Below are 25,916 nucleotides of genomic sequence, written 5' to 3'. Positions count from 1 at the left end.
AACACCTGCCTAGAGCGTGTGTCATCATCCTACGTAGCCTGTCTTACTAAACGGCCAACCTCCTGTCCAGTGAGAAGGCTTTGTAGGCTCGACTGCTCTTGTAGCTGATTCCTCGCAGTAGGCAGCAGGTTTTGCAGGGGAATAATTGGGACCAGATCAGCCATCGCTCCGCCAGTGCATCCTCTGATACACAGCCTAAGCATACGGAGGATAAACAATCCCGCTCACCCCGGAGATAATTGCGGCTCGGATAATAACGATTGCGGCATATGAGGTCTGCGGAACCTTCGTCCGACCGAATCCATGGACAAGGGCTATACCCCTCACGCAATCCTGTCCGACCCGACAAGGCAGGACCGTTTTGCTTGCATATGCAAACAGATGGTTACAGGCAGACACTGGTACACCAGTTGATGTAATCTTGTGGATAGCGACAAAGTACAAGTTCACGTTGTTAGTGAGATCAAAGGAAGCCAACGAAGTCGAATCTTAGGAGAACCCAAGGAATCGAAATGACACCCACTCCCTCCATCATTCAGGGACCAAAAGAACCCGAGCTCTGGTCTTTGACCCTTGGACAGCTTGTTCATATTCAAGCTGACCGGTACAGCTCGAAAGATGCCATTATTGTTCCATGGACAAAGGCACGCCTGAGCTATCTCGACTTGAGTCGTCGGAGCGAGATGGTAGCTCAAGGCCTTCTTGCTATGGGAGTCCACAAGGGTAGCCATGTCGCCATCTTCTCGAGCGACGACGAACGATTCATCGAACTATTCTTTGCTGTGGGTCGTATCGGGGCCATCTTGGTTATCCTCAACAAAACATACACGGTTGCGGAATGCGAGCGAGCTCTGCAGCACTCCGGTTCGATTGTCCAACTGGATAAGCCCCAGTCCATGGTGGTGCAGGACTAATACACTGGTAATAGACAGCAGCCTGCTCTTCGTGGGCAACGTTGTCAACCGTCAATCCACTGCTCCGCTGCTCCGTCATCTGCAGGGACACCCGAGACACATCTTGGAGAGAATCATAATGACCCGATGGGATCCTCAGGTGGCCGAGCCATTCAGTACGTGGGATAGTTTGTTACAGAAAGGCTCCTCGGTGACAATGGGGTACCTACTCGAGGCCGAAAGTCAAGTTCACTGCGAGGATACAGTCGCCCTGCTGTTCACCAGTGGGACAACTGGCGCGCCAAAAGCCGCGATGCTCAGTCATTTGTAAGCTTCATACCTTTCAGGGCCTTGAGCATGCATAAAGTGAGGATACCCCTGATACAGTTGTAGCAATATTATAAACAACGGTCGCTCCATGGGGGACCGTCTCGAATTGACGCCTGACGACGTGGTGTGTTGCCCACCTCCACTGTTTCACTGCTTCGGTCTAGTTGCGGGCATGCTAGCTGCTGTAACGCATGGCAGCGCTATTGTGTTTCCGCATGCCGACTTCGATGCCGCAGCAACGGTCGATGCATTGGTCGCTGAGCGCTGCACCCTCCTCCATGGAGTCCCCGCCATGCTGACGGCCGTTCTCCATCATGTGCGGCAAACCAAGGCACCGATTCGAGGGCTGCGGACAGGGATTATAGGTGGCTCGAAAGTGCCTCCAACGCTCCTGGTCGAGCTGAAGAAAGAAATGGGCTACCGGGATATTGTCATAGCTTATGGTGAATGAATCGCCCCCTTGCATGACACCGGAGAGGATTTGGCCGTTTGCTGACATTGGGGTGCGATTTAGGCATGACGGAGACTTCGGCCGCAAGCTTCATGACAAAGGTATCTGACACGACAAATCAAAAGCTCGATACCGTGGGCACTATTATGCCGCATGTCTCAGCAAAGATCGTCGACCAGCACCATCATGTCCTTCCACATGGCAAACGTGGGGAGCTTTGCGTCTCCGGCTACCTCCTCCAGCAGGGATACTACCGTAATCCATCAAAAACTCGAGAGGTCATGATTCGCGATGCAGTGGGGGTTTTGTGGATGCATACCGGAGATGAGGCGGCCATTGATGAACAGGGCTATTGTCATATAACAGGACGCGTGAAAGACATCATTATCAGAGGTACCGCGTCCATATACCATCCAGATTTATCAGCGCAGGCTTGCTAATCAAGAGACCGAGGATCATAGGAGGTGAGAATGTCTATCCTTGCGAGATCGAAGAGCTGCTGCTGTCGCATCCCGCTGTCGAGCAAGCCAGCGTGATTGGTATCCCCGATGACCACTACGGGGAAGCCGTCGCTGCCTTCCTTCAACTTCGAGTCGGCCACGTAAAGCCTTCCTCGGAGGAGGTGAGAGACTGGGTCCGACAGGATCTTTCACGGCACAAAAGCCCGAGCTATATCTTCTGGGTTGGGCCAGGGGAGACCATCGAACGTTTTCCGGTCACCGGCAGTGGGAAGATACGAAAAGATATCTTGAGAGAGATCGGGATCCAAATCCCGAGGCAAGAAAGGATGATCAATCTATAGGGGTGGGATAGAGAGAAAGGAGAAGAAGAAGAGGGGAATTCTCTCTGCCTTGCTGCAGGCAGTGAGGCACCCAACCCGGTCACCTGATCCATCGGGGATTTTCCTGGATTTAATCCCTTCGATCGAGATTTCTACAGTACTTTTGTGCTCACTATCATTTTCTGTCCGGACAGCCGGTTGGTTAGTAGGCAAGCGCGTCACGTGCCTCGTCATATTGGCCACTGTGTTGTTGTCCTTTTCATCCCGCGTAGGCAGACGCCTTCTAGCTAGTCATACTAATATTACTCGTTTTCTTCAGCTTCATATTTTAACAGGTTATAAGCCTAGCTTTTTGCTGTAAAGCACTGCTATATTTATTGTTAAAGTATTATTTAAAATAATTCTATACAATTTTAAGTTATTAAGAATCTTTATAATACTTCTATAAAGTTGTAACAGGAATACTAAACCCCTTACAATATTAAGAATTCTAATTTTAATTAATATTCATAATCTACAATTAATTATTCCATACTAGCTACTGACTAGAAACTAATTTAAGCCAAAAGAGCTATAATAAAAATCTATATTAAAAAGTAAAGAAGAAATTATATAATTTTTATATATCAGTAAGAATAATATAATAAATATAAATTCTTTAATTCAAATAAATCAAATCCTGATAAAGCTGCTGGAGAGTCTTATTAAATTCTTAAATAAATCTAAAAGATAGATAATTTTAATACATGAAACTTCATAATTAAAATAATATTAAAAAATATCAGATTATAAGATTTAATAAATAAAGAATTAGATAAACTTTTAACTATACATGTAAATTATAATATTTAGTATACAGTATTAATTAATTTATAGTTATAATTAATTATTCAGCTAAGTAAGAATATATCAAAATAATTTATAAAATTAAATAATTTAAAGAACTAAACTAATAATACTTATAAAAAAATTAGATATCTTATTCTTAATTATAACTATATTATAATAAAGACTGCTTAGTTCAAATTTACTAGAATAACAAGATTAAAGTATTCAACTATCTTCTAATTTATTAATAACTTTAAAAATATATATTTTTTAACTTAGTAATTAAAAATTAGTATTCTAACAGACGGCAAGCGGGGCGCCAGAAACGGCTCCCATTGAACGGCCGTTCTGCCCGCCGCTACCGCCTGTCACATACGGGAATGCCACTGCCTCTTACTGTCTAGTGCGGTCCGTTTTGGGTATCGCGCCCACTTCTCGCCGCTTTTACGCCCTTCGCCTGCCGCCTCATGCCTCCCACGCCATCTATATAAGCCCGGCACCTCTCCCTCGAAAGGCGACGCACTTTCTCTTCCTCTTCCCCTTTCTCCCCCTGGCCGTCTGCCTCAGCCGGAGCACTACCCCCTCCCAGAGATGCCGTGCTACCCGAACATTTCCCTCTTACAGTATGGCGCCCTGCGTTTCCCCTCTCTCTTCCCCCCTTCTTCGGCGACTCCGAGTCGCCCACGGATGCTCGAGGGTTGGCCAGCGGTCATTTCCGTTGGTTTCTGAGATATTTTCGTTCGCCCGGTCGGGCATCCTCTCGTTTGTGGCTGCCTATCGCATTCTGAGCCCTAATATCGTGATTTTACGATCGTTTGCGGCGCGGTCGTGCATGAGTTGACTGGCAAGTATGAATATCATGTCTTGATTTCTTGCTGAATTTTGAGTCCCGCATCGTTTCCATCGCTCATTATCTACGAGGCTTCGAGTCTCCAGGTAGTGGATACATTCTGTGGTCTGCCGGCATAGCCCCCTCTCGTCGAGCCGACAAGCCAGGAGGCTTGCTAGCTCACCTGGCCTGGGTTGCATGTCATCCCACCAACGCATGCCTTTGACCCACCGGAATTAATGCCCGTTCGATAACATGCGGTCTGGCCTTTACCATCGGCCAATGGCAAAATTGCCGCAGCTTCATCCATATCCTGTGTGTAGAGCCGAGAGGCTTGACATACGAGTCTTGGAGGCAACATGCTAGCCGCGATTGGCCGGGCGCCCTCAATTCCAGCGCTCGGTCGAAATTCCTGGCTGAGGATGGATACGTCAGCCGCAGAGGACGAGTTTTTAGGATCAGGGAGTCTCAGTTCGGCGTTCCTTCCAGCTCGCAAGGCCGTCCCATTGAGAGGACATATAGAGGATCCCCGAAGTTCGCAGTGTTACCATTCGATTTTCGCATCAGCTGCACAACTCCCTTATCATTTGACCTTCTTCCAACACTACATCCTGTGTCCCAATCCCTACCTGCACATCCCTCCTTCACACTGGTCCCATTCTCCACCTTCACTCCCAGATCCGAATTTTCACAGAGTCAAACCTGCCAAAAGATCCCGCTAATCCTGTTTCTTGCAATATGTTATCTGTATTTCACATTGAGGACTTCAGGCCATGGACTTTCCCTTCTCTCACACAAACCCCTTCTCCTACACAATCTGCTCCTCCCACACAATTCCCTTCTTCCACACGATTCCCTCTTCACAAGCAACATCCGCCTTCTAATCCCCCCTGTTCACACAGTCCATGTAACAAGTCTTCTGTCCTTAAGCATTATGATGAACCCCAGCCACGAACTTTGCCATTACTCCAGCATCCACTCCCAGCGCGGCCACCAGAGAGTGCTTGCGTAAATACAAGTGCAAAAGGCGCCCTACACACATTCTCTGGCTCCAAACTTTCACCACGACAATCACTTATACCATTACCCGGTACTTTACCTGATACGTAACATCCAGAGAAGCCTGAGCAACCTGTAAAAAATCATAAGAATAACATGTTAGATTCAGTCACGTTATATAATGGTCAAGATACCATGAATAATCTGACTGATATGTCTGTTCTTCAAGTTATTACCTCATCACCCAGCACGCTCAATTCAGAGCACAGCCCACCGTTGTCTGATATACACAATAGCATTCCAGTTAACCCGGTTATTCTCACCGACAACAGACCGTGGGTGATTAGAGAGTTGCAGTCCATATATCCAGAGAATTATTTGATTAGATTAGCAACAAGTTTTCTGTATCCTGACCCCCCCCGTCACTCTATGCAACACAACTATTTACCACTCAGACTCCAACACAGACCGAAAGGCAGAATATCAATCTTCAATCAGTTAGCCTATATGACTAAGGCTATACGCGAACACCATATAACAATGCTGAAGCCAATATTTTATTACATGATAGCCCGCCGGAGCCCTTCACCAGCAGTCAATGGTCAAAACTACGCAAGCGAAAATCGCAACCCACCGGTAAACAGCCGTCAAAGCGAGCTTGATATCCTATATCCAGCCCAGAGGAAGATACATCGTCTTCAGCACTTTGTACTCATTATTTGTCTGCATCCGCCGACGAACAGCTGTAATTTCTCAGTTAGCTGTTCCAAGGCGCTGCAAGACGCACCTTTGTTGAATTAGGTACAGAAATGTCGATGAACAAAGGAGAGAAGCCAGCAGGTAAGATAGATCATCCACCTAGTCGCCTTGAGCACCGTGGAACCTCCAGGAGGGGCAAGAAGTGGTTCTCTGAAGAGGTGGCTTTCCTGCAGGAGCTAAGAAGTGATAAGAGCAAATCCTGGTCAGAAGTGACCAGATTGTTCTCTATCTGATATCCGGGCAGAAGTAGGGGTTCGATTCAGGTATACTGGTCTATAAAACAGGGTACTTAACGGTCGGCCAGATTGCGTAAGGAACTGTATCTGGTTGACGGACTTCTTTATTACTCGAGTGTCGTCCCAAACTCGAGGCGGCGATCAGGCGGAATGGGGCTTCTTGAGGGACCTGAGAGGGCATCTTCAACTGCAAAGCCAACGCTTGTGAGAAGTACGTTAACTAGTACAAGACAGATGATATCCCTAATGTTAGCTAGCTATTCACATGCTCAATTGTGCTCGACCATTTCACCAAAGGCGATTGGACAATTATTGTTCACGTGAGTGCTTAACGGACTCATGTCCCTGGACTGCCGGAGCATGGAAGAATACTTTGGGGTCTGTGGGGTATTATATCACATGACTGAGATGTTATTGGCCATTTCAAACTGGCTAGTACTCTCCAAAGAGATAAGAGACAGACAGCTTCGACGTAGCTGGAATTTTATCAGGAAAGTACTGGTCAACTGAATGAATGCACGTATAGAGATAGTGGTATTCTTCATGTCACCTGAGGCGAACAGGCAAACGCACGGAGGGTTTATATAGAGATAATAATAATGAGAAGAACTATCAGTTATAAGGGATCAACGGCGTCTCTCGGTTTGGAAGACCAGGAAAGGGGCAGATTCGTGAGCTAAAAGAATAACACGGATTAAAAACCTAGTAGACCCCGGAATCAGTCCTGTTACTATCAAGAACACGCCAATTTATGATTGATACCTACACATGACGGCTTCGCCTAGTCTAATTGACCGCCTGAAGGTGTGATCGCTGGGGACTCTAGAATTATTAGCTTCCGGCCTTCCAACCCGCTCGCAAGTCTGACAACCCAGGTTGGTATGCACTTTTACGTGCAATGAGGCATCTCTGATCATATTTGTAATAGCTGGCAGGCATTTAGTTGGGGTACTGAAATCCCGACTCTACCCACTTGTGTAGTTGTCAGTGTCACTGACATTGCTCTTCTGAGTCCCAGCACAGTCAGGCATAGGATTGATTCATAGCAGAAAGCATACAAGCAGATAAGTTCACTATCGCAGAGACAACATGATGCGCTTTAGCTCTTGAAATTCTTTATCTTTTTACTTTAGAGACTGTGTCTATACCATTTAAAAGTGAATCCAATCTGCTCAGGCTCACCTGAAGAAAGCATGCGAAGAAGCCCCCGTTTTTCCAGGTCCTGGCAAAATTTCCTTTCCGAAGAACATTCCTTCTCCAAGTAGTTTTGATCTATTTCATTACCATGATCGCAACCTGTTCGCTCAGTTATTGCTGTCTCGCTGCGGAAATGCAGTGATAACAACCTCCACAACTTTCCAAGGCCATAATATATTCTATTAATTATGCGACTCATGACCATACACCATTGTTCATTGAACATTGTTGCGACAAAGGTTACTACTTTGTTGCTTTCTTTTCTGCTTTCGTCTCTGCTTTTGTATCTTTCCATCGCATTGGTTCTTTTGTTTAATAGTGTCTTCGTGTGCGCAGCTAATTCTGCAACCGTGACATATTTATGATGTCAATATTTATCAATAATAGCGTCAATCAAGGGATCGCCATCCAATTTAGGAAATTCCATGTTCTGTAGTAACTCCACGACCCTAGGACCATGTTTATAAGGATCTTCAGTAAGACATTGATCTCCATAAACCTCAAAACCGTAAAACACATCAGCACTAATATCTTGCGCAAGTCAAGCGGGGTAGGACGCGAGAACTAGACCAGCTACACAGCCTTTAGGTCCTGAGAGATTTGGAGGGTGATTTGTGAGTCCCACTAGTGGTTCAGCTCCATCTATCCTTTTCAGCCTTGACACATCCGTGTAGCTTTTACGCCCAGACGTGTGCTAACCTCATGGCCCTTCGTTAAGCATACATGGAATGCAACGTGACGCAATGCAATGAAATGAAATGGTGTGATGTGATGTGATATGGTGTGATATGGTGTGATATGGTGTGATATGGTGTAATGTGGTGTAGTATGGTGTAGTGTGGTGTAGTGTGGTGTAGTATGGTGTAATGTAGTGTGACTTAGTGTGCTGTGGTGTGATGTGGTGTGATGCGGCAGTACCAGGAATACAATATTCTCATTGGATTGCATGAAGATTTTTAAGATCGTCAACTAACGTAATCCACAAGCGAACCGGCCACACAAGCGAACCGGCCACCTCCCCTACATACGTCCGAATCAAGCACTTTTATAGACCCGAAAATTGTATTTTTATATAAAATTCAATTACATACACGATTAAAACATTGCAATCGCTTATGTCCTAGATTATGACAATCACTGCAGCGTGGTGGCGCCCGTACGAGCCTTGAAGAGGTTGCCAGCCTGGTTTCGTCCGGTATAGATTCTGGCACTTAACGCATGGATTCTTCTTGTTAAACGCGTTGTATCTCTTCCTGAGCTTTCTGGATGGTAAATCCATTCATACACTTAATTTGACGTCGAGAACGGGTCTACTTTTAATAAGATTTCTCATTGGCAGCACGTAATTCATGATTCTCTTGAGCCAGGATTATACTGCCATTTAAGGTTATTTCAAAGTCTTTAAACACCTGTTCCAGTGCCTTGTCTGTTGGACTTGGTGGACTTTGCGTACGCTGCCAAAGAAGACGTTTGATCGTGGACACTGACTTTTGTAACTGACGGGTGTTATAAGGCGTTTTAGGATCAGATGTAGATAAGCGTGTGGGAGGTGGTGTCGGCGTACAAAGCTTAATATTAAGCTTACTGAGCACTCGTTCTGGGTCCAAAGGGACTAATCCAGCTGCTGTAAAGCTGCTTTAAATGTTTTCAGGTGTATATATCTCCGTACGAGCAAGCGGGAAGGCCTCAAGGAAGTCAAGCTTATCAATATGATTATACCCGAGCCGGGCCTTGCTCTCAATCAGGCACCTGTACGCTCGTTTTAAGGGCGAGAAGCATTCAACATCCAGCAGTTGTAAGAGATAAGATAAATGCGGAGGTATATAAATAGAAATAATATTATTCTTGCTGCAAAGCTTATCAAAACAAGGCGTCAAATGGCTACTATATCCATCCAAGATTAGTAGACGATATCTGCCAGTCATACGGCCATTTATAGCTGAAATAAAGAGCTTCTCTAGCCATTAAAATATGATTTTATCTATTGTCCACCCATTATCACTGACTTCAATCCGCCAATCAGATGGTAATGATATGCCCTCATACTATCTTTATATATAAACCTTTTCTTTAAAGATAATACAGGGCGAGAGTACCCAGCCTATACAATTGACACATTCAATCGATGTCACCCATTCTTGATTCTCTGGTTGTACGAGCAAGGGCTTGCCAGTCATTTCTGTTCTAGTAACTACTTTAGCAGTAGATATTAGACCTATTACAAAGCTTGTCTCATTAAAATTATAGATATCTTCTATTTGGATCCCATGCTGCATAATCATCACTCGTATGCGTGTAAACCATTTATTTATGGTCTTCAGATCTTCGCATTTTGCTCGTTAATGATTATAATGTCGAGCATATCTGGTTTTGAGCTCTGTACATCGCTTGACAAAGTTATATACCCAGTTTTTGCCAACAACTGGGGCTGGAATCTCTCCGCGTTTAGACAAGATAAGATTAGCAATTTCTCATACATGTCAAGGCCGGGGCGCTGCTCCGCGTGAATCTAGAGATAGGATCCACTGGACAATTAATTCTTCTTCAAATGTAGTCAATTTCTGGGAATTAGGTTAGGTTTCCGTACAAGATTTAATCCCGTGTAGTCGTTCTTGCAGGGTAGTCCTCGGGATATTATAAACACGAGCAGCTTCACGAATTGAATGTATTTGATTATTTTGAATAGCAGATATTGCAAGCAGGATTTGACCTTCAGGATAAGTAGATTTTGAGCGTTTTTGAAGCTTTTTTGGAGGCATGGTGGTGGTTTAAAGATAAGTTAAAAAAGCAGACGCGTACAAAACGCGTGGGTGGCCGGTCCGCTTGTGTGGCCGGTTCGCTTGTGGATTACGTTAAGGGAAGACTGATGACGTAAACTACCCCGCATCTTCCACTCCTATTTACCACATAACACCTTATTGCACCCCATTAGACCACATTGTGTCATGTCATACCTTTTTGTACCCTCTCCTGTCTTCATGCAGAGGTCAAAATGGCGCCGAGAAACAGAAAGTTAGCTCTTTCAGTGCTTCCTCACCTTCTTGATGCCCAGAGAAAACTCTTCAGTGATATCGACGATGACCTGGTTGACCGTCAAAAACAGCAGCTTCGTTCCTGCCTACAGCTATGGCGAAGCGATGACTCTTCAACCAGAAAGTGGGCAAACACGAGGGCACGTTCGCTGCTAGCTATGGTCTACGAAGACAAATATTTGGGTGCCCCAGTGTTCATTTTGTGTGCTTTAGGAATAAGCGTGACGAAGTTGGGGACACTTAACCCAGTTGAAGCTATCGCGGAGATTCGCAAGTGGTGGAGAAATGTTGAACATCCAGCCGGGCTGATAATGTGCTCCAAGCGTTATGTACAAGAAAATTGGGATGTATTTTCAATATTCAAAGGGTAAGTACTCGATATCGGTCTATTTCAACTTCGCTAATGCTCCCTAGGCAGGCAAGTCCGACGCCGCCTCCCACAATTGTGTATTTCACAATTCCCGAGCTTTTCAACTTCTTCCAATCCAAAGCTTCTTCTCCGAACTTGCAGATGACATGCCCAATTTCTGGCCAGCCACTACCAACCATTGAGATAGATTTGAACGGTAGAAGCGCAAAAATTGAGTTTTCACTGAGGGCTAGCCAGGCGTTGATTCAACATAAACTGATCTCGCAGGCTGCTGATGGAAAAAACGCACAGACGGGTGTTGAAAGTACAGACAGATTTGTCCCGGCGATATAGTCACAATATAATAACCATTTCCATTCCCTGTCACGACGTTCGATACTGGATCGCTGTCGACCCTAACAGCCCCCCAACCGCAGTTTTGGGTGACAAGAACCGCCCTAACTGAGGAATCTGCTGTTGTAACTTCTTGCCCGTCGGTGTTGCATATAGTCCAGCTCTTGTCTAGTTTTATATCCACAGAAGGACCGGCATTCTGCCATTCTCGAACCTCTCTCCTGGCTATTTCAAGCAATTTATCGTCATCATGAGCGATCGCAGTGACATCTATTACTTGAGGGCCTTCAGCCATGGGCTCGTTTCGATCAAACTTGGAGGATAGTTTTCGGGCTAACGCTTTGTCGAATGCAACCCTATCGGAATAGTATTATTATTAGAATCCTTTCTTATGTAATAGAGACTGCAAGTTCTTCTCACCTTGATTCAGATAACGATAATTGAAGACCTCACTAGGAGAAATTGTGAAACTCGGCTGTGGCAGATTTCAGACTGTCCCCTATTACCATCCTGATATCCGTGGGCATACAATATGATTTACTAACATTATAAATCGAGCAGGCAAAGTTATAAAAGCCATTAAGTATGCTCAGATGCATTGGTGTAGCCTTCGGGTATGATAGGTATTGATTTTGGGCATTGGAGGGGTGACGGAGGGGCATATTCGGAGAAATATTTTTGCGTAATCACCGTACCCGGTAACCAGTTTTGATGGCATTTGAGGATGACTTCTGCGCAGGTATGAAGTGTCATTATAAGTCAATGTACCACTGTCAAATGCTTCCATAGATACCGAATACGTGTAAAGTCAATGATGAGCCAACTAAATCGGCTATTGGGATCGAAACACCTGGCATGGCAAAAGCGAGAATACAGAGGCAATTAGAACATATACATGAAAGAAAAACGTTGGGGTTGCTGGTACATGGGATAATTAAATGACACCAGTAGCTTAACATAGATACCCAGCTAAGTAGTCAAGATTGAGTTGTTCTACCACTCTCATCACTCATCACACCATACCCTACCATATAACACAAGTCTTTTACCACATTATACCACATTATATCATATTATACCATATTATACCATATTATACCATATTATACCATATTATACCATATTATACCACATTATACCACATTATACCATATTATACCATACTATACCACATTATACCATACTATACCATTTTATACCACTTTATACCACACTATACCACACTATACCACACTATACCACATGATACCACATTAAACATCTGTACCATGCTGTACCTCATTATATGCTTCTTTGCAGCAGACATGCTTTATAAAACACCAAGGATATCAGTCCAGTCTCGTTCTATGTTCTCACCGCAATTTGGAATAGACCAATCCATTTCTCTGTGGTTTCCATCCAAAGCAATCGTCTCTCATCCAACATGTTCTGCATCACAAGCCTCATCAGATCCTGAAAAGCCCTAATTTCCACCTCAGACAACGCAAGACCAACAGCACTCGATGCAACAAAAGAAATTATTGCAAAATATGAAAATGTCCCACCAATGTCCAAACCAGGCCGGCCAATAGAACAGCCAATTGATGTTATCGAAGCCGAGAAAAGATTTGGAATATCCCTTTTCAAAGATTCCTCCCATATCTTCATTCGGCATGAACAATACCATATGATACTCGAAGCTCGTTTCCACGATGATCCCGAGAAACCCTATCTCATATCATACCCAAAAAGCATTCGCAACTCGGATCTTTCCAAGAAAGATCAAGAACTTCTTAAATTGAAACTCCAGGATATTAAAAGACTTATATCAGAAACAGACTGGGACCACCTCAAGCAACAGTACGGTATCATAAAAGGAGACTAGCTTGTGAAGGACAAAGATGATAAAGAAATTTGAGACTTAGTAATTGGCGTGTGGCGGGGGCTGGAAGATTTTGATCTATCTTGAACAGTGATGTAAATAATATAGAAGGCTCGAGCTGAAATCATACTCTTACTTTCAGTCCTGGTGCGTTCTATGTACCTAATACATGAAAACAGTCGCGAGCAATGAACAACATAAATAGCCTCAAGTTTCTTGTCTAGAAATATGCACATCAAACTAATCATGAACATTATTATTTTTGCAATCATATTACTTGTGTTGGTATTATTAGGACTCTTCCTCGTTTTGTCTCTCCTACATCCGCTTTTCAAGGAAAGGTACTTCCCAGACCTCGAATCAGCCACAGTCTCTCCCCATCCACATATCGATTAAAGTTTGCTCTGTGCTTTATAGAGTACTCATGACCGGAAGAAGGGAGTTTAGCATCAGTTAAATTATGGTAAGGAAAAGATTTTCGCATACAAGACAATATCTAAAAGCTTATAGCGTGAGGACAGCATATTATAAGCCAGATTTTACGGCCTATAATGTATCGGAGTGCTCGAGATGGCTCGGAAACAATTGTGTGGTAGAAAGCCCTCGTATGCATGTGAGAATATTTTGCGGTGTATGCAGGAGAATGGACTAGGATGATCCGTGGAAGTGTGTGTGGTGCATGCAGTCATGAGAGATAATCGAGTGCTTAGAAATGATAAGGAAGTAATCTTAATTTGGCCCTAAAACCATGATACTCGACCAAAGATGTGCAACCATTTGATCGGTAAAGTCCAGCCCCAATAGCTGGCTTGATGCTCAGCTGAAGGAACAGGATCCTTCCATCATACTTCTTCGTAGTGTCTTGCTGCAACAGAGATTTCAAATAAACAGAGATTGCTAGAGCCTGCTGCAGTGGGGAACGTGTATTATGGGGCCTAATTTTACCCTGTACCAGCGGTCCAGTAAGGATATTCTCCTCCAGCATCAGCCTAATACTGGCCTAGAACACTCTGCATGCCTCTAGTTTGATTGAGATGAGTCCTTGGCTGAATAATGGCTTATTCTGCCGCACGAGACTAACGAGCCTGCGAAGTTACTTGAATCGGGATGGGAACGAGGTCGAGATGAGTAAATAGAACTACGCCCAGCTAATGAGAAATGACTTCAAGTAACCGCCCGGTATCTATACAAAGTAGATCATCATTTGCCTGCATTGCCGCTTGATACATGCATGCAACCACGCTGTACAGTGAGTATTCCGTCTCTCGGTTTTTATTTTTATTTTTTGGACGCTTTTCTACAAGGGCAATGTAGCTTACGGATCATCTAGAGTACCAATCACTACTCAGGGCATTTGAACCAATATGCCCGGCCGAGGCGCATACGACACCACAGGGGTGAAAAAGCCAGGAGCACCACCTTCGCCACCATCAACTCGGTAGCCAAATCAGATGGCTGTGGCGCTAGGTGATCTGACAATAATGGAGAAGAGGGGGGGGGAAGCTTTTTTGTTTGTGCCTGTAATCATTATCAGCTTGCGTTGTACTAAGAGGAAAGAGATCCGATTTGACTGGGCTTTCTTTGGGATCAGGGAAGTTATAAATTCATGTGGTCCGATCATCTAATGTGCATCTCTACATCCATTAATTGTTTTATTCCATCATTCTTGTTTGTTCTGTGCTTTTCTGTCTTCGATTTCCAATTGCCTTGCCCTCCTTTGTTTTAGATATCTTGATTTATGGTTATTTCAAACCTCAAAGTGAAAGTGAATAACCCTTTCCTTCTTTCGAACCACTGAATAGTATAAGAAAGGTTGGATATAACTGATATGCTAATTTTTCCCGGATGTGCTTCTACGGTCATGTTAAATATAGCTGCGGCTATCTGGAACCTCAGCCTCGTGTCGTTCGGTGCGTCCTGGCTCTCAGTAATGAATGCCCGGGGACAACCCGAAAGGATACAATACATATGAGCTCTACTTGTGGGACGATCCAGGGAAGTCATATGAAGGTCTTCATCACATGGGTGAGGCTCTGTGTAAACCAAGAAATGCGTACTTACGATGTGAATACGGAGGGTAAAGTTAGGTACTCGATCTATCTGATCTCAAAAATGATTGGTTGGCGATTAGAAGAGTTGGTGGTCGGAGAACATGCAGGGAGAAGATGAGGCAAAGGATCAGCTGATCCTAGCAGGAGTGAGTGTCTCAACACTATGTTCTTCACTGCGGTCTGTTGCCATCGCTTAAAAATTCCAAAAAGCCTGGGTCCTTCAGCCTTTACTTATGCGTGATACAAAGCCCATCGTGCTCGAGACATTTGAGGGAAGACATTGCGATATTGAGATCCGTGGGTTGGGCCCTAGCCCCAGCCCAGATAGCACTAAAATCTACCCAACTAAGTAAAAGCCAAATGGAGCTTAGGTCCCGTCATCAGCTATTGTATGGCTCTCAGTCTTTTTCGGGAAGATGCGAATAAGCAATCGGACTATCCTCATATTCCTCCAACAATTCCTCGGCAGGCCAAACGACTTTGCCAGACCTCTTTCCACCCCGAGGAGTCGCATCCGTCTTCTCCGGAGTATGTGTTGCAGTTTTTAGGACGAAATCTTCTTTGCCGTTCGTATATCCGTGCGATGCCACATGGAACATCCGCTCAACTTGATCGCCGTCTTTGAAGGCCATGGTCACATGCCAGCCGAGGGGGTCTTTGGTGCGTTGGCCATTGATAGAAGTAGTTTCGTGTATGTCCGACCTGGTGCGATCCGAATTAGCACTTGAAAAGTTCGGAGTATGAAACCAGACTCTCGCTCAATTGAGAAAGGGATATGCCTAACCGAATGAGAATCGCTTTAGGAGCCAGTTTCTGGTCTCGGGCAGTGGCGTATGCCAAAGCAACTAGTGCCTTCTTGCGCTCTGGGGAGAGACGGAAGCCTCCGTAGAAATAATATCTGACAAGGTTTATACCGCCTCCACTGGCCATGGTTATAGGCTTTAAGAAGGGATACTTCCCGCTTTGGTGTTTTGTTGTCAGAGGTTGGCGAGCCTTACTTATATAGCCTGCGTGCTTTGGCCTTCTGGGCTTAGAAACTAGTTCTTTGTGACTGCGCTTTATCATAAGCTAAAGAAATCAATATTCGCGCTGAAACATACAGTATCCTGGTAGCCTGTTCTCAATCATTCCGTCCTATTCTTCCTCCTGGACGTTACGTTACGAGCAATACTAACTTACCAGCACCTTAGCCCCTAGTCGCCGAGTAGGATAAATACATGTCTCTGATTTCTGACAACAGTTGGAAGACTAATCATAGCTTTCGATGCCTTGCAACTCGGCGAATGGAACTGGGAATCTTCGGATAAGGCCATGTGCATAACACGGGCTGTGTCACGATAAGTTACAGTCTTGCATGAGACGTAGGTGTGATTCTTCCCCTGTCAATGCATCATGATCGTCCCTGTACGGACGTGTCAGTCATGCAAGTTCAATCACAGCGGCACGTGCAGCTGAAGTACGGTTTTTACGCAGTTGGGGCACCCAATTAGGTGTGTGTTCCGTTGCTTGTCTGATATTCTTCCATGACTGTTACATGCTTATCACCCCTCCAGTTCTGCCATCCGCCTTGCCTTACTAACGAAACAGGAGCCCTGGTGTTGTTCAATGCAATTATTCTCAGCTAGAATTAGATAAGAGCACAGAACTTAGATAATATCTAGAACAAGGAAATAGACAGAAAGTATACTGTGCATAAGAAATAATATCATACTGAAAAAGAAAATAAAAAGGAATCTACATGAGCCGCAATTTCTCCAAACCAAGAATGGACGAGAGCACAGAACTGGGATAATTACCAAAAAAGGAAGTTCTTTCTAACCAATAATAGCTAAGAGCACGGAACTTGGATAACTTCTGGAATAGGCATGTGTAGAAAGTGTGCGTATAATGCATCCTGTGCGTATAAATCAGTACAACACCTCCTTTATTCGGATGTAGACACTTGCCAAGTATCACCCCAAAAACCCATGTATGTACAGTACTCGGTCTTTTAATAAACGCGGCTGACTTTGAGATGGTGCTCCTCATCCCTGAATACATAGACTTTCTTTCCACCTCTTCTACCCTTTCGCCAGCAACTACGTCCTTCACAAATACATATCCATCATTGCGTAAGTCACCTCCAGACTCTTCCATGAATGGCATATGGCATGGGCCATGAGATACAAATAAATCCATATGTTGTTGTTCGATGGGATTGTTTTGCTCAGGAGGGGTTCTGGAGATGACACGATGTGGGGGTCTTCGGAAGAAACTAGTTCCGAAACAAATCCCGTGATAACAGTGGCGATGTCTGCTATTCCTATTTAGGGGTCGAGCACAATATGTGGATTGATTACCGAGTAGGTATACGCACAGCTTTTTGTCACATATAGTTCTCCACTTGATGATCTATTTTAGCATTTAACAGGAACGAATAGTTACTACGTGTTAGCGGGATTACGAATAGGTAAGGGCATTTTATCGCTATTTTGACGTTGTTGTGATCCACAGGATAGGTTACCCGTTTGGATACTCAGCTTGTCCTTATCGGCCCGCTCGTATTTCATCGAAAGAATTTCTGCCGTTAAGTTATTGGTGCTGGCTGCAAGCCAACGTAGTGCGCGCGAAGGGGCCTCCCCTGAGTTTTACGAAGTCTGTGCGACTACATTGGAGCTGCCTAATAATAGCGAAAAACGGAATGCTGCCATTATTACTAGCCCCGTAGATTGGCGCTGCAACTCACGTGAGAAATTGTGGTATGTCTGATTGGTCGCATTGTATTAGCCTTCTGAGCGACACTTCTGAGCTCCGCCACGCCCAATTTACCCCTTCTGACATCAATAACTATCTATCATGGCGCGCTGCTCCAAGACAGTCCTTCAAAAAATCTTTCGTTTTTCATCGTCAAGTGCTTCCCAGTCTAATCCTTTAACACCGTACCGGTTGCACTCTCTCCGAGGACAGAGACCTGAAGCTTATCTCGTGCGACCGTTGGCCTCTTATTCAAGGAAAATGTTTCTCAATGAAGAAGATCCGGGAGGCCGTCAATTTCAATACAACTGGATTGACGGCGTGGAGTCACTCGAAAAGTACCGTCCAGGGGGTTTTCATCCTATCATGATAGGAGACGTGCTTCGCGGGCGATATCGAATCATTGACAAACTGGGCTTTGGAGGTTATTCAACTGTTTGGCTAGCCCTGGATACTTGTCTGCATCGCTATATTGCTGTCAAAGTTGGTACAGCGAACTCACCTATGCAAGAAACCAAGATTCTTCGAGCTCTTTCAAACCCAGGACATGATTCTATTCCCACTCCATTAGATGAGTTCAAACTCGATGGGCCTAATGGAACACATCCATGCTATACCATGATACCCGCGCGGTGCGATCTTCGAGAAGTGTCTTTCAGTCGCCTTTTCCCCCTCGAAGTTACGCGGGCGCTATCAGGCAGCCTCATACTGGCTATCGCTTACATACATTCACGGGGCTACGTTCATGGAGGTGAGTGTTGCTAACGATTGAAACCATTAGTAGCCTTGTCATTCTTTGATATACTGATACTTATAATCTCTTCACCCAGATATTCATCTCCGTAATATTTTGGTTAAGTTACCATCGGGTTTCAATCATCTGTCGGTTGAGGAGCTTTATGAAGAGTATGGAGAGCCTGAAATCGTCTCTATTACACGATGCGATGGGAAGCCGCTTCTATCAAACACTCCATCAAAGGCAGTATTACCTCTTTATCTTGGAAAAGGTGCAGAGGAATTTTCACTGTCTGACACGCATATACTGCTCAGTGACTTTGGTGAAGCATTTGCTCCGGATCTGGAAACTCGTTGTGGTAAAGACTGCCATACACCCTTAGCAATGCAACCTCCTGAAGCCCGGTTTGAACCACAGGCACCTCTGTCATACTCAGCAGATATCTGGAGCTTGGCCATAGCGATTTGGGAAATTCTTGGTATGCAGCCAATCTTCTGCAATGCATATGTTACTGCGGATGAAATAGTATCTCAGCAAATTGACGTGCTTGGACCCTTACCGTCGGATTGGTGGATGCGCTGGCAGGAGCGAAGCCAGTTTTTCGACAGCAACGGGAACCCAAAAGAAGGCCGCTATGTTTGGCCTGGAATTGAAATGGCTTTTGAGGACACTGTACAGAAGTATCGACGAAAACGTGGGTGTGAGTTTGATACGGAAGAAACAACCGCCATTATTGATTTGATGCGCCGAATGTTGGTATTCCGACCTGAAGAACGGCTAACGATCCAGGAGGTCCTACAGTCAGAGTGGGTGGTTAAATGGGCGTTACCTCAATTAAAGCGGGATTCACAGACAGTGTAGACAGGTACCTATAAACACCGCATCTTATCGTTGCATTTTGTGACTGACCCATCACTTGAAGACAAACGCCTAACTGTTGTCTTGCCAATGAAAACCACTCTGGATATATCTCTTTGTCAGATTCTTAGTTATCTTACGAACATATGCTGTTAATGAGAGCTCGTGATTCTAATCATAGAGATTAACGAATTTGCAAAGACACGATAGGTACCTAAAGAGATTCTTAGCTTCAGATACTATGGGATGAGGATTCCACTGAAAATGTGACTGGCCCTCTGGTGATTGAAAGACTGCAGGGTCGAAGCTATGAAACATAATTAAAAGGCCTTTAATGCAATGTCTGTCTCGTATCAGCCTTCGCGCCTTAAGGAGCTTGAGCTGGAAGAACCCCCGATCCAATTGACTCAGATCTTGGGCGTGACTTGATGAAGATTCTGGTAATGCGGAGAAATCTGTTGTTGTAGGCTCGGATGTCCGTGCAGTCTTCGGAGGTAATAGAGAGTAGAAGTTTTCGAATATGCGGCAATATTTTTGGCTATACTCCACACTCCCTGCCTTTTGAACGTTTGTCTCGCAACCATAGCGAGATCAGCAATATGCTGTTTATGATGGATGATGACAAAGCACAGTAATGCTTGGCGCTGAGTATTCTGGGTTCTACATGGAGTAATTATCTCGGCAATAAAGAGAGGCTACCTAGGAGGGCAAGAACCGCATTTGTTCTAAAGATGGTCAGGACACAGCCTGGCCAAAGAATGTACTGCCCGACTTTGGATACATTGGCACAAGGATTGAGTGAACGATTCGAAAACAGGCTATGCCACATCCCATGGGATAACAGAAACCTATACAGTACTTTGGTAAAAAATCAATGCAAACTAACGTCATTAGACAAATAGTACGCTAAGTGATGGGGGTCGTGTTTTAGCGTATCCTTGTCAACAGAGTCATATCCAGAACCAGGTAGAACCGCTCTACATGTGCGGCATAAAGCTCACGGGGGCCAGAGGAACTTGACACGGAATAGACACAATAACAGGGTGACTAACAGTGTCGCGCACGTGTGTGAAACAAACAATGATCTCTTTATCTATTAATGACCCGAGGGCTGTGAACTTGTGATCATCGAGACGAACAATATCCATGAGTTGTTGAAACTAAACTGTTTCAGAAACTGGGTCGTAAGTGCCGATAAGCAGGTCATAGAAGAGATTCCCCGCGAATACTATTCCCCTACGACTGAGATCGGACTACATCCCAAAGGCCATCAGTATACATGACAAAACAAAGACACGCTTGGTACTTACAGTTGGTGTGGGTAAATAAGTGATACTAGATGAATCAGAGACAGGTCGCATTGAAGTAATATCTTCCTCCCTGGATACTGTCGGTCTTTGACTAAGACTATGATTTGACTACATTCCAAATATCATCAGTATATGCGTGGAAACAATTACACGCTTGGTACTCACAGCTGGTGTGGATAAACAACCATTATTAGATGGACCAGAGAGGGATCGCATTGAAGTGAGGTCTTCCTCACTTAACCCCAAGCATGGAAGTGACTTCAGTCACCTCTGAGCAACGGCCTTGCATTTTTGAATGACGGTGATAAACCAATTCATGACTAGAATGATGCGAGCAAGCTGGTCCTGTGTCAGATTGCTGTGTGTATCTTGAGACAAGGCTGACAGCTTTATAGACATGGCGAGTGTGTTTGATATGTCTCAGTGGCTACACTGGAAGATCTATCTCCAGGTCTGTCCTATCTGTGAAATTGCTACTGTTTACATAGATATGCTGTGATTGGCTTTCTCTTGCAAGTCAATCTAATCCCCTGCGCTTGGAGGGGAGTCTTCGCTATCAAATGAATTGATTGATCCGATCGCCGGCTTCTCCTAAACTTTAGCATGATCTACTAAACCAGAAGTAGTAGTTACCTTAGTCAAGCATAGATGAGAGCACAGAAGTTGGATAGCCACCAGAATAGAAAAAGCGTGCTACTAACAAAAAATAGAAGAAAATACAGAACTTGGATAGCTACCATAATAGGAAAAGCGTGCTACTAACCAAGAATAGAAGAAAGCACAGAACTTGGATAGCCACCAGAATAGGACAAGCGTGCTACTAACCAAGAATAGAAGAAAACACAGAAATTGGATAGCCACCAGACTAGGAAATTGATAGAAAGTGTATCATGATGGCCGGCTGCAACATAGGCCATAAGTCTTACCCTACCCCTCCTCATTCTAGATAGCCTACTAGGCATAAGCGTGTGGGTAGTTATTTATCTAGTTACTTTAGATGACAGTCTTCAAATTTAGATTACACTCACACCTAATGATTATCTTGGCAGCAAATGAGTTCTGGGTCAGCTGAATAGATATTTTGGACTGTACTGAAAAAGGCATTTTGATAACAAGAGTTTGCTGCTGATCAACTACTCCAAATAATAATATATTTCATTGGCAACAAGAGAATGACTCTAGGAAAATTAAAAATCTTGGCTGTAGTGGGGTACAGGCTACTATCCCATTTATGGTATTTCTGTTGTAGTAATAGAATTACTCTCTCCACCAGATAAGCCGCCTGTCCCGATGGTGGAAGCCCACCTTCAGTGGGTACATTTGTGACAGGCGGCCCGAGCATAAGTTGTATTGTATACCTTAATTCTACTATTTCTATATCTGAATAGACGTATGTGGATGTATTGTATGGTAACCATAATAGTACACAGATAAAAGTATTCATAATCTGTTCACACAATAATAAAAGCAGCTGATAGCATATAAATAGCTGTAGGATATAGAAGCAGCTCATATCAATTACCCAAAGACCATTTTATACTCCGTCTTAGTGTGCCTTCTTAAGCCTGCAATACTCGATCATGGGTTACGAGCTAAGAGCTTCCAAATACCTTGAATTGATAGATGGCTTTGCTGACTAATTAAGTGATGATATCTTAGGCAGTCTACCAAAAGATGTCGCTGCAAGGTGGAGGGAAACTATAACATCTATTTAAGACAGCCGGGAAAAAACTCCTTCAATATTGATTCATGACCTTTCTGTCGTCCACTTTTATAGAGTTGATTTCCTTGATAACCACGGTCCTTCCAGATTTGTCATAGGAAATGCGATTCAGCTCTGGTATTGGTGGTGGTAGAGACTAATATATCCAACACCTGATTAGGCTCGATCCTATAACTCCGACTTTAATGGAACCTATGATACGGCATTTCTATTATATCAAATTATCCGAGGACATCTTACTCGAGATGATAAGAAATATCATATTTTATGTTATCTTGTCTCTATAATCTGCCATGATAAATCAACCACTGCTTCACGAGCCGCACGGAAACTGTTATAAAAATATGTCAAGATTATCAATATAGAACATGCTTGTTCTATAGATACTATGTTTCTCGATAAGTATGTGCGAGCCAGGTATTGGTATACCAGTCATACTATGATATTTATAAAAAGTCTTCCCCCGGAAGCCTCCATCTTACACTTTTTTAATGATATTTTACATGTATTGCAATGTAATGATCATTTTCTCGACCGGGTATCAGAGCTCGACGTGACCCTGCAGCTACTTTTACCTCGTACGCAGCTTTTGGATTCTACAATACAGGCTGTTAGAGATACTTTCATGCCCCTTATACTGGAAATACAATCTTTAATACTACATAAGGGGATATTTCAAGATGTATTGAATTTACCATCTCTTTTTGATAGTCTGGCGATGATGAGAAATCAGCTTTCCCGAAATCCAGCTCCTCTGGAATTGTTAAGGAGGGACTTCAAGGATTTTGTTTTCTTTTCGAGAAGACTTTTCGAGAAGATTATCATTGAACTACAATTCCCAGTCTTTCGGGTAATGAAGGCAGGAAGTCTACAATAGAGAGGCCTTAAAATGGGCATTGCAGATGGATTTCAGTACCTCTATCAACAGCTCCTGATGCTAAGGAACGAAATTTCAGTTGTTCATATTATTTCATCATGATTTCTTCGATCTGTCATGTCTTCACCGTCTTCACTTGCATCTATATTTGATTACTAGCAAATATTCATCTTGTCTTATTAATGGAACAGTTTTAGGTGGAACAAGAATTAGGATTCTTCATATATAGACCACCAGCCCTTATCCTGCAGTAATTGTCCTGGTAATACAAGCTCTATCTGTGAAGCCATATCACCTGATTAGAGAATAACCGCGTTTCAAGTATTAATACTACCTATCTCTTAAAATCTTTAGTACAGCAGATTCTTTTGCATAAATAATGTTTCTATTTTAGGATGTCTTAACATGCTGAGAAAGTTCCAAGGAACCACTGGTGTATTTCTTTCTAACCTATTCTTCGGGTGGAATATCTAGACCCAGTACTCTGTAATCATTGTCTGGATTGAAGTCCCTGTACAAAACAGTCCAGGCCTTAAGAAAAAGTGGGAGAGTAGAAGAGGCATGAGGTATAAAGATACAGTAACAGGCTTAAGAGAAGTATGCACCGTCAAAGCATTATGTGATTCAAAGCCTCAGCTAACCAGGGGTTTATAAGGCTCTCCTACACCAGCCTCCGCTCACGCCACACCCTTCACTTACCCTCCGCCTACTTTAGTAGGTAAGGCTTGTTCCCAATCAGGTAAGGCTTCTTATTTGTGTTGTGAGAAGTCCTACAGCCTCCCGATAAAGATATTTGCCTGACTAAGGTATCACTTGCCCCAGGCAGGGGCCAAATCAACATAGAAGGCGGTAACGTATTCCACAAGCGAGTCGGCACCACAAGCGAGTCGGCACCCCAACGCGTTTTCACCGCGATCAAAAACCTCACTCAATTCAACCACCAACCATGCCTCCAAAAGCGCGTCAAAAATCAAGAAATTCAGCCGAGCAGGAGGGGAGAATTTTATTAGCAATCTCTGCTATAGAAAATAAACAAATTACCCAAATTGCTAAAGCTGCACGTCATTATAATGTGCCTCGTTCTACTCTACAAGATCGACTACGCGGAAAAACAAATCGCTCAGAAACACGTGCCAATAGTCATAAAATGACTCAAAATGAAGAGGAATTGCTTGTACAATGGATTCTATTGCTAGATCAACGTGGAGCGCCTCCCCGACCATCTCATATACGAGAAATGGCTAATATTCTTCTTGCTGCGCGCGATACTACCCCAGTTCAATCAGTCGGAGAGAACTGGGTCTTTAACTTCATTAAACGACAAGATCGCTTGAAAACTCGCTATACTCGACGCTATGATTATCGGCGCGCTAAATGTGAAGACCCCAAGATTATTAGAGAGTGGTTTGATCGCGTACAAATCACTATAATGCAACATGGGATTGCACAGGAAGATATCTACAATTTTGATGAGACTGGCTTTGCTATAGGCTTAGTAGCTACTGCTCAAGTAGTTACTAGAGCTGACTACTATGAAAAGGCCTCTCTTGTACAGCCAGATAATCGAGAATGGGTTACTTTGATTGAGTGTATTAACTCTACCGGTTGGGCGCTTCCTCCATGTGTGATCTTTAAAGGCAAGGTCCATATAGAGGGTTGGTATCAAGATATCAAACTCCCACGCGATAGTAGGATTGAGGTTAGTCCTAATGGATGGACTACAGATGAGATAGGCCTTCGCTGGCTTCAAAATCTCTTCATTCCTATTACTACTAGCTGTACAACTGGAAGATATCGTCTTCTTATTCTTGACGGCCATGGCAGCCATCTTACGCCTCAATTCGATCAGATATGCAGTGAGAATAGTATCATTCCTATCTGCATGCCAGCTCATTCTTCTCACAAACTTCAACCTTTGGATGTGGGTTGCTTTGCACCTCTAAAGCGAGCATACAGCAGCTTAGTAGAGGAACAGGCACGTTCAGGAATCAATCATATCGACAAACTTGATTTCTTAGAGGCCTTTCCACAAGCTCGTGAACGCGCTTTTCAAGCAGATACTATTCGAAATAGCTTCGCAGGCGCTGGCCTAGTTCCATTCAATCCAGATAGGGTACTCAGTCAGCTGAATATTCAACTAAAGACCCCTACACCACCAGGCAGCCGGTCAACTAATTCAGCGCCAAAAACGCCTTATACAACTAGGCAGCTTGACAAGCAGGCATCTACAGCAAAGAAGCTGCTTAAAGCGCGTACGCAGAGCCCTTCATCTTCGCTAGAAATACGATTTGATAAGCTTATTAAAGGTCATGAATTACATCTTAATGAGCTTATTCTTGCACGCGAAGAAATCCGCAAATTACGCGCTTCTCATGAAAAGAAGCTTCAAAAAAAGAAACGCTCTACTAGACAGCTAGCTATTACAGAGGGATCAGCTATTAAAGAAGGCCTAGAGCGATTTCAGCGCGAGAATGAGGTTGATGAAGCTCAAAATACGCTTCCTATAGATCCTGCACTTTCTGCAGTTGAGCCACGCGTACGAGCGCCACCACGCTGCAGTAATTGTCATATTCTAGGACATAGACGGCTACAATGTCCTACTCGAGTTCCTAATTAGTTTTTATATAGAAATGCAATTATTTTGTTGATAAAGCCTTTAGTATTTGGCCCGCGGGCAGAAATTGGAGCGGGGGTGCCGGCTCGCTTGTGGTGCCGACTCGCTTGTGGAA

The 25,916-nt window shown here is 44.0% G+C and overlaps 7 protein-coding genes across 7 annotated transcripts; 4 read left to right on the top strand and 3 right to left on the bottom strand.

Moving 5' to 3' along the window:
- Positions 1-512: 512 nt before the first annotated feature.
- Positions 513-2,571, top strand: BO94DRAFT_512952 (acetyl-CoA synthetase-like protein; the record flags this gene model as incomplete). Its single annotated transcript, XM_025609826.1, has 5 exons — positions 513-864; positions 929-1,220; positions 1,287-1,666; positions 1,738-2,067; positions 2,136-2,571. The coding sequence occupies 5 exons, from the start codon at positions 513-515 to the stop codon at positions 2,474-2,476; spliced, it is 1,695 nt and encodes a 564-aa protein (XP_025469596.1). The 3' UTR covers positions 2,477-2,571.
- A 4,661-nt stretch (positions 2,572-7,232) lies between these two features.
- Positions 7,233-7,814, bottom strand: BO94DRAFT_617486 (uncharacterized protein; the record flags this gene model as incomplete). Its single annotated transcript, XM_025616829.1, has 1 exon — positions 7,233-7,814. The coding sequence occupies exon 1, from the start codon at positions 7,596-7,598 to the stop codon at positions 7,236-7,238; it is 363 nt and encodes a 120-aa protein (XP_025469595.1). The 5' UTR covers positions 7,599-7,814.
- A 2,406-nt stretch (positions 7,815-10,220) lies between these two features.
- On the top strand, positions 10,221-11,529 carry BO94DRAFT_622654 (uncharacterized protein). The gene is made up of 3 exons (XM_025617096.1): positions 10,221-10,702; positions 10,750-11,394; positions 11,459-11,529. Exons 1-2 carry the CDS (start codon positions 10,296-10,298, stop codon positions 11,036-11,038), a joined length of 696 nt encoding a protein of 231 aa, XP_025469594.1. The 5' UTR covers positions 10,221-10,295; the 3' UTR covers positions 11,039-11,394; positions 11,459-11,529.
- Positions 11,530-12,367: 838 nt separating this feature from the next.
- On the top strand, positions 12,368-13,014 carry BO94DRAFT_573657 (uncharacterized protein). Its single transcript, XM_025614978.1, has one exon. It carries the CDS (start codon positions 12,585-12,587, stop codon positions 12,900-12,902), a length of 318 nt encoding a protein of 105 aa, XP_025469593.1. The 5' UTR covers positions 12,368-12,584; the 3' UTR covers positions 12,903-13,014.
- A 1,900-nt stretch (positions 13,015-14,914) lies between these two features.
- BO94DRAFT_533310 (uncharacterized protein) lies at positions 14,915-16,244 on the bottom strand. The gene is made up of 3 exons (XM_025611304.1): positions 16,051-16,244; positions 15,735-16,001; positions 14,915-15,652 (listed from the first exon to the last, which is right to left on the bottom strand). Exons 2-3 carry the CDS (start codon positions 15,878-15,880, stop codon positions 15,349-15,351), a joined length of 450 nt encoding a protein of 149 aa, XP_025469592.1. The 5' UTR covers positions 15,881-16,001; positions 16,051-16,244; the 3' UTR covers positions 14,915-15,348.
- Positions 16,245-17,944: 1,700 nt separating this feature from the next.
- On the top strand, positions 17,945-19,280 carry BO94DRAFT_461761 (kinase domain-containing protein; the record flags this gene model as incomplete). Its single annotated transcript, XM_025607949.1, has 2 exons — positions 17,945-18,434; positions 18,514-19,280. 2 exons carry the CDS (start codon positions 17,945-17,947, stop codon positions 19,278-19,280), a joined length of 1,257 nt encoding a protein of 418 aa, XP_025469591.1.
- Positions 19,281-20,254: 974 nt separating this feature from the next.
- BO94DRAFT_544564 (uncharacterized protein) lies at positions 20,255-20,803 on the bottom strand (the record flags this gene model as incomplete). Its single annotated transcript, XM_025613185.1, has 3 exons — positions 20,255-20,437; positions 20,588-20,695; positions 20,753-20,803. 3 exons carry the CDS (start codon positions 20,801-20,803, stop codon positions 20,255-20,257), a joined length of 342 nt encoding a protein of 113 aa, XP_025469590.1.
- Between the last annotated feature and the right edge of the window lie 5,113 nt (positions 20,804-25,916).

This window comes from Aspergillus sclerotioniger, assembly GCF_003184525.1.
Source record: "Aspergillus sclerotioniger CBS 115572 chromosome Unknown BO94scaffold_8, whole genome shotgun sequence".
Lineage (NCBI taxonomy): Eukaryota > Fungi > Ascomycota > Eurotiomycetes > Eurotiales > Aspergillaceae > Aspergillus > Aspergillus sclerotioniger.
Note: the sequence above shows the minus strand (reverse complement) of the source record. Positions and strands in the feature narration are given on the sequence as shown.

Bases quoted from the DNA above. Each gene is read 5' to 3' on its own strand.
- BO94DRAFT_622654 (XM_025617096.1), top strand. From the start codon at position 10,296: ATGGCGCCGAGAAACAGAAAGTTAGCTCTTTCAGTGCTTCCTCACCTT. The intron at 10,703-10,749 runs GTAAGTACTCGA...AATGCTCCCTAG, and splicing joins GTATTTTCAATATTCAAAGG to GCAGGCAAGTCCGACGCCGC.
- BO94DRAFT_573657 (XM_025614978.1), top strand. From the start codon at position 12,585: ATGTCCAAACCAGGCCGGCCAATAGAACAGCCAATTGATGTTATCGAA.
- BO94DRAFT_533310 (XM_025611304.1), bottom strand. From the start codon at position 15,880: ATGGCCAGTGGAGGCGGTATAAACCTTGTCAGATATTATTTCTACGGA. The intron at 15,653-15,734 runs GTTAGGCATATC...GGATCGCACCAG, and splicing joins CCTAAAGCGATTCTCATTCG to GTCGGACATACACGAAACTA.